This window comes from Pezoporus wallicus, unplaced genomic scaffold (genome assembly GCF_028554395.1).
Source record: "Pezoporus wallicus isolate ANWC-B61680 ecotype Strahan unplaced genomic scaffold, APGP_CSIRO_Pwel_v1 contig_4131, whole genome shotgun sequence".
NCBI lineage: Eukaryota > Metazoa > Chordata > Aves > Psittaciformes > Psittacidae > Pezoporus > Pezoporus wallicus.
In genome coordinates, this window is record NW_026641950.1 from 9,279,735 (window position 1) to 9,287,907 (window position 8,173).

General features: G+C 41.7%; 1 protein-coding gene across 1 annotated transcript; it reads right to left on the reverse strand.

Moving 5' to 3' along the window:
* Positions 1-1,340: 1,340 nt before the first annotated feature.
* Positions 1,341-4,441, reverse strand: LOC130608354 (fatty acid-binding protein, adipocyte). The gene is made up of 4 exons (XM_057426219.1): positions 4,255-4,441; positions 2,828-3,000; positions 2,515-2,616; positions 1,341-1,573 (listed from the first exon to the last, which is right to left on the reverse strand). Exons 1-4 carry the CDS (start codon positions 4,325-4,327, stop codon positions 1,523-1,525), a joined length of 399 nt encoding a protein of 132 aa, XP_057282202.1. The 5' UTR covers positions 4,328-4,441; the 3' UTR covers positions 1,341-1,522.
* Positions 4,442-8,173: the final 3,732 nt, after the last annotated feature.

The following is an 8,173-nucleotide window of genomic DNA, read 5'->3' on the forward strand; positions in this document are numbered from 1 at the left end:
TATTATTATTAATTTTAGTCCTTGTTAAGTGCTAAGCAGATGTAGTATTGTGTATACGGGGTACTGAGAAGCACACTTACTTCCCCTATGCGACTGCTGTTCTTCAGGCTGATGAGATTTCACAACCAGTGAAGCCAAAGTAAAAAGAGGGGAGCTGTTTGTTTATGGCTTTATTAACATTTCTGCAGAATTTACTGATAGTCTTTTGGAACTGTTCTTAAGTGACTCCTTATCCTCCAGAGTGCAGATGTCCTTCTTCTCCTCTTCCCCTCTCCAGTTGTATTAATAGTGCAGAAACTTGGGAACAGACTGAGTCATGCAGAGGAAAGTTCAAGTATATGAGGTCTTTGCTGCTGGCAGCAGGGACTCAGCACCATTGCTTCTGCCATTTGACCTCAGGAATGTCAGGAATATGTGGAATTTGGTTCACAGGTCTTAATTGCAAAGCTTGAGATATGCTCATTTCCCCATTTTGTCATTATTCCACACATTTTCAGACTCTTCCTGTCCAGGTTTTCCATAGACTTGTCTTTTTCTTTGTTCTCAGTTTGAGTCCTCCCAGGTATGGACTGAAGTTTTGAAATAGGAGACCAGGCCTAAGGGCAGTAGAAGAAAAGTAGTTTGAGAATAAGAAGAGTTGAAAAACATGGTGTCCAAAGGGCTTTGCATCTAGAGAGGCTCACATTCCGAAGACTGATTTAACCTAATGAGCTAGTAGAAAACACATACAGCAAATAAAGGAGGTTGTACCACTAGAAAACTGTTACAAGCTTTCAGTAAACCTGAGAGTACTTTTTAAACTATGATGCTTAATTCAAGGCTTTTTGTCTAATCTAGGACAAAAAGAGATGCTAAGGAAAGGGAAATAAAAGCATCACAGCTGAGAGATACGGCAGCTGTAATTTCAGACTTCAGGTGGAAGAGAACAAGATCACATCACTTTAGGTGATCCTTGGGTTTAAAATTGTTAGAACTTGTGCAAGGAGGAGGTGTCTGGTTCCCCGCCACTGCTGGGCATCCACAGTAACCACCCTCCTTTCTGCCCCAGGAGCGATACCCAGGGAAGCCAAGAGAAGCAGCCCCGTTATTCCCCTTGCTGTACACAGACTCCTTGCAGTGGTTAGCCCCCCACGATGCTCACTGGTGGGTGTTTTTTATGTCCAGGTCTACATCTATCACTCAAGTGCCACTCACTAGATGGTCTCAGATCCTCTTTCTGCACTGAGTTGGGTCACAGTTATGAAGTGTCATACTAGTTCTCATGTTTTCCCCCACAGCACCCCTTCCCATGTTGCATCCCTCTCAAACCCCTTCCTGACAAACTCTAGCACAAGCACGGGTTGTAGAAAGCTGAACATTTTATTGAATAGCCACAACAAATTAGTCTAGCTGCATGTAACTGTTTGGGGATATATCTGTAAAAAGTATAGTTCTCTTTAAAATATATTTGCGGAGATTTTCTCCTCTCGTTAGGTTGTTTTTCTCCAGCTTTAAGCATTAGTCCTGTGTGAAGATGGCTTCTTTATGCTTTTTCATAAACTCTTTTGCAGATAACATTATTCATGGTGCATTCCTGGAAAGAAAGGTAAATTTAATCAGCTTTTAACTCTCACAAAATATTTCTTAGTCAGAAGATAATTATTTATCCATTAGCAGCCAGTGTAAGAAAAGATCTGCATTTCTACTCCTATACAAACAGTTACCAAAACAGTGAAACTCAAGTTTGAGAGCTTCAGAAACAGAAGTCTGAAACACAAGACTGAAAGAACATTAAAGGACTGTTCCAGCGATCCCCAGGAGATTTCTAATCTCCACTTAAAAACCTCTAAAGAAGGATCCTAGGACTTCAGTGGAGGGTGATTGGACTCTGAAGTGGGGCATTAGTCTTTTTTCCTTCCACCTTTTGCAGTAGTGGCTTATCTTCACACATGTGTGCATGACACACACATACTCACGCAGAGTCTTTCACAGCTTTCAGACTTGCAGGTGGTTGTGTCAGCCTCCGCATGTTAGGCTCTGTCCTCATCTATTTTTCTGTTAGCTTAAACTCTGTATTTTCCAATCTTTCCTAATGAAGTTGCTGTTAAAACCTATTTCTATTTGTTTTCCTCTGGTCTTTATCCAAAGAAATATAAATATTAAATTTATGGACATATTTTTCTCTAGGGGAAGGCAGAACTCTTCAGGAATTTTGTGTACGTGCATCATTTTGTAGCATGTAGGAATCCCAGCTGCTTTTTATGAACACAGTTTTAATCCCCTCCCAGATTCTTCAAATTGTCTTTCCTGAAACTGGAGAGCAGTGCTGGGAAGCCCCAAACTGCAGGTGGGCCTCACTGGCACCAAGTCAAGCACAACACTCTCTGACCAGGTAATACCAACCAACAGACTCATTCAGAGAGACACAGAGCCCTTTCAGGTGCTTTCATTCCTTGTATTTGAATCCAATGTAACATATTTGCTAATGAATTCTACACAGTAAATTGAGAGATTAGTTAACAAAAATGAGCTCACCATCACCAGGTTCCCATCCACAACCTTTCTCTTTATGACAGTCTGTTTTCCATCCCACTTCTGCACCTGGGTCAGTACACCATTGTCTAGGGTTATGACATTCTGCCAAAGAAAAATGCAAAGCGTGGCTATTTCATCAGGGTGCTTCGGGCTGAAGAGAAGACTGCTTCCATGTCCAAACCTCTGAAGGCAGCATTTTTACACTGGATGTCAAAATCACAACTCCATCCTCCTGTTCCCATGTCCCTTTAGAGAAATGTATTTCACGTACCTTTTGAAAGAAGTATTTGGAAAGTGCTGGGTTGGGACTCACCTTTGTTTTTCTGTCATCTGCTGTGGTCTCATCAAATTCTTCACCCAGCTTGAAAGAGACCTCTGTATTTTTGAAGGTACTCTCTGTTTTGATGGTTATCACATCACCATTGATGCTGATAGTTACACTGGGCTTGGCCACACCAGCCATTTTCCTGGTAGCAAACCCCACACCTATAAATAAGACAGGGTACTATGAAACTGTCATCTTCACTCAATGTTTTTCTCTTATTTGTTGAGAAAGAGATCAATAAACCAAACAACTTTAGTGCTGATTTCCCTATTACTTTCTGAATTTTTAATTAATTCTATGTTGCAGAGGTTCTTTTGTAACATCTCACTAATCTGATAAGGTTATGAACCAAGCCAGGTGGGATGATGCAAGGAAATTTCTGCTCTGCCATTGTCAGATAGTGAAAACAATATTTTGAAGACTTAGACAAGATTTTAATGCCAGATATTTGCACACATACTTGCCCAAAATAACTGTGGTGGTTTGTACACTAACTTGTATGCTAATTGTATCAAGAAGTAAACAAGCAGAAACATACGATGGTTTCTAAGCCACAAAAACAAAGAAACAAGAAAAAAAAGCTGCTTTTTTTTTTAATATTTATCAGTGGCTAGGCTGAATAAAAGGAAATGATTAAGAAATAGCTGGCAATGGTTATGTCCTGAGTAAAATCTGGGGTAAAGATTAAGAGTGCAAGAGTCTCACTAAAAGCTGTCTGAATGCTGCATAAATCTTGGTGTTTCACTCCTAATCTCCAAATAACCCCCCATCTTTTTAGCACATACTGATCCAATCAGTGCAAGTTACCCCATACTTTCTGCACACTAAAACAGTGCAGAAACCTTTCAAAGCCCAAACTTAATTCTAAGCAAGAAGTCTATACCTGTAGAGAATCCCTCCCATCTTTTGCAAGTATCTGCATGAATCTATGCAATTTCCTTTGTTAATATTTACTGGAGGCAGCTACAGATTTTTGTTCATATAATAGCCATAACAATTAATTGGTCTTCTAGTCCAGTAGCAATATAAAGAAGCTTAGGTGTCTTTCTTTTAGACAGAGAAGCTTCCTACATTCAAACATTACACCGCTTTGTATGTCCAAGGATAAACAGATAATCCACACAAAATGTTGCAGAGATGAGTTTTACATCCATTTATAACACTACCAAGTAGGCATGCATGGACTTGTCTTACCTGAAACCATTTCTCCCAATCAAGGTGTTTCTACGTTAAAGGAATTTGAAACCACTAATTCAAACAGTCAAGTTCTCCAGTTTAAGATCATCTGATCAAAATAGTTGGACTAAAATCCCCTTGGTAAACAGCATAGCCAGAAAAAGCAAGTAAGGAATAAAGTTCAAAAGCAGCATTCCTTCCCTGTCCCAGATACAACAACTCCAAATAACAATTCTCACCCAGCTCTTTCATATAGTCCTCAAAGTTTTCACTAGAAAGGAGCTTCCAGGTGCCCACAAACTGGTCACACATCCTGGCAGGCTACAGAGAAGTCTTTCACAGGATCAAACAGAAATGCCGGACAGGAGGATAGTATGAGCTCTAGAAGATCAGGAGTTATCTTTAAAAAGGAGACTTAGCCACATGATGCTCTAGGATGACCAATGAAGAGGGAGTCCCAGTGCCCAGTGTTTTCCTTCCTCCTCTACCCCTCCTCTGCCAGTAGGTCATAGTGTAATTATTCTTATGCCCTTACTAGCACAAAGATCACTGTCCTGGTTTTATTTAATTATTTTTGTCACTCAAGAACACTCTACCTTAAACACAAGTGATTACATCACATTATCTGTCAGAAGAAAAAGATAGGCTCAATCCACAGTGGGTTGTGTTCTCTCCCATACTCTTTCATTTCAGCCTGCCATATCAAATGGACAAAACTACATTCCTAGACTGTAAGATCTGAAAGGCTCATTGGGATAATTTAGTTTGCTTTCTGCACCCCTGCAGTCAGAGATTTTCCCCAAATATGCATAGAATTACAGGAAGAAATGGATCTGGGACAGAAAGAGAGAGTACTGGTGGCTGCAGAGTGGTAAGGCAATAAAACTATTTCCTGGATTAGGATGTCCTCATGATTGCACCACCTGAGCTAACTGAGCAATAGCTCTGCTGCTTTTATGTGATAGAGAGGGGATATAGGGCTCTGTAAAAAGCAAAGTAACAAAACAGATGATTTCTCTCCCTTTTGCTCCTGTGCTTTCTGAAGACCTATGTCCCAATGACTAGCATTATGACTAGCTGTGGCATAGAACTAGGCTCTGGTATTGACCCACCTTCATTTGTTGTCTGCTTGCCCCGTTCAAGTAGGAATCTGTTTGTGGCAAGGTGTGTACAGGCCTGGCATAATAAGGTCCAACTTGACTGATCCCTTAAGCCCTGTCATAGCTCTGATCACCAAAAACTGTATCAGAAAGTAGTCAAGCAATTTCTTAGACCTTCCTTTTGGCTGTAGCATTCTATTCCAATAGCAAAAAGCAGCTAGTAAGTGCAGACTCCAGCCCCTGCAATTCCCCTTTGGTGTATTTCCTGGAAATACTCTGTTGGTTGCTAGGCATCAAGTATGTTGGTCCACATATATTTGTAAAGTAATATCTTGTAGAAAAAATATGCACGTAGGATTGTAGGATCGTAGGGAAATTCAGAAGGCAAGAGAGGTCAGGAGGTCTCCAGCACAGCCTCACCTTCAGGCTGGAGCAGCTCTGAGCTCAGACCAGGCTGCTCAGGGCTGTGCCCTGTCAGGGCTTGGAAACTTCTAAGGATGGAATCAGCACAGCCACCCTGGGCAATCTGCACCCCTGCCTAGCTGTCACCAGGGGTAAGGGATTTCCTTATCTCCTGCCTAAACCTCTCTTCTTTCAGCTTTTACTCGTAGCCTCTCATCTCCCCACCATTCACTGCTGTGAGAAGCCTGGCTCCAACCCCTCAGTGACTTCCCCACGGGTGCTGGGGACTGCTGTAAGCACTCCCAAAGCCATCTCTTAACCAGGACGAACATCCCCAGTCTCACAGCCTCTCCTCACAGAGCAAGTGCTCCAAGCCCCTGAGCATCCAGTGGCCCCCCCTGTTGCACTCACACCAAAACTGGATGCAGTACTCCGGATACAGCCTAATGAGTGCTGAGGAAATGAGAATAATCATTTCCATTAACCTACTGGCTGACTCCTGTTCATACACCTCAGGACAGTTTTCACCTTTCTGCTGCCAAGGCTCAGCTCACTGCCCACTAGGACCCTGACAGCCTTTCCTGCAGAGCTCCCTAGCCAGTCTGTTCTGAGCCTGCATTGCTGTGAGGGCTGAATATGTTTTTACATGTGTAATTAGTTACCCTCCTGTGCCTTTAAGACTGCAAACTGTGGGAAAATTTATTCTTTTTTACCTTTTTTTCCTTAGAATAGCTGAACTTCAGTTTGGCCTTTTTTTTTTTTTTTTTTTTTTTTTTTTTTAGTTTTTCAATATTTACCAACTTTGGGTTAATCCCAGAATAAACAAAATAATATTCTAATTACTGAAGCCTCAGATGACTTTCCTGATTGGTTTTATTGGAGTATCACATGCTCAGGTCCTCTTTGAAAGGAAACTTGGGGAGGACCTGTAGTTTGTGTCTTGGGGTTTTTTTTACATAGGATTATTGGCTTGAGAAACACAGCACCATGTGTGAGCAGTTTGTAGGAACTTGACAACTCAAATCAAGTAATTACATGAGTAGTTGAAAGTGTCAGGTGAGGATTGCTGCAGTGCCCCAGAAAGTATGTGATTTGGTTGAACTCAGTTCCTGCACATACTTTTCTTGCCTTTTGGCAACTGTTCTATGTGTCACTACAATTAGCATTCATTTCTTTGGAGGGGCTTTTATATTCAAAGCTATAGCCTGAGAGAGGGGATTGGCCTTTCTTTGGTGTTAACAGATGTCTGCAATGCTCATGCTGCTGGAAGAGTTTTTTGGGAGAGAGGTGAAGCACCACGCAAATCAGTTTGGAGCAGACAAGCGCACCCTCCCTAAGCAGTCAATTACTTGCACCTATTTAAGGTGAATCTGAGTTATTTGTAGATGTCTTGAGAACATGATGATTCAACAATGCAAAAAGAAAGCAAGCTTGTGGGTTGACTTGCTTGTTTACTTCAAAGCAAGCAGCTATCTGGGAGCAGGATCATAGCTCTCACTTGGGAAGCATAGTACTGATGGTCTCCTTTCCCTTGGGAGAGACTTGCAGTGACAAGAGATAGGCTTGTGGAATTTATGTCATCTAATTCAAATCCTGCCTGTTCCCCTGGGGCAAAGGCCTTAAGACATACGGCCTGCTGATAAAGACTGAGTGCTTAATGGTCATGAAGAAATCAGCAGGGCTTCTGATTCTGGACGTTCAGGCAAATCTGGGATTTGTGTCCCTTACAGAATTGTTTTGCCAGCAACTGCTGAGCAGCCTAGCTGAACAGCCCTGTGGTCATCAGCATTGCTGGGATCTAATACCATCAAAAGCAAGAGCATCTTCAAAAGTGTAGAAAGCTTCTGGAAAATAAGAGGGAATTTTGAAGAAACCACAACCAGTAAGAGGTAAACTGAGGAAGGGAAGGTGGTGAGGGTCCAGCACAGTGAGGAAATCCGGCAAAGTAAATTTGTCACAGAGGGAAACCCTGTCTCTTAACCCTGATATGAACTAAGGGAGCTGAAGACAACAATAATACACTCTGCAACATGGTTTTGGTGTGTTGTGACCTTTGAAGATAATTCCTAATGCAGAAGGTGCAGAAGCAAAACAGCAAAGCAGTAGCTGTGCAGGGAGATGAAGGTGGATAGGAAGCTGGTGGTATGCTAACTCTTGCTCTGTGAGTCAGACCAACAGTGGAGATCTACTTAAGATAAACAGGTTCTTGCAAAAATAAGCACAATATTAACCTGCCTTTCATTCTTTCCAGCATGTAGGAGGAATGACGCTGCTTCCACTTGAGTATGTGAGAAAGAGGATGCGTATTTTTGTAGTCAAGATCTGTCACTTAGGACAGCTTTTAACTGAGGACTGTGCCAAAACTTTTTTGATGCTTTAGATAGTATGGATTTGTCAAAGTAAAAATACAGCTTACTCTCAAATGCGACGACAGGAATTAAGAAATCATAGTTAGGGCTTTTAACAACACTCTGCTTAAATAAAGGCTTCTTTCTCCAGTTCCTCCTTGTCCCAGAAGGGTAACAGTTTACAGCTTCTTCGAGTGCTATAGCTACTGAACTGGTGACAACCAATGAGCAGCAGTGTGTTGGGCTTACACAGTTGTTTCCACAATTCTGCTACTCTTTGAATCAAAACCTGGGATGCGAAGGTAAAA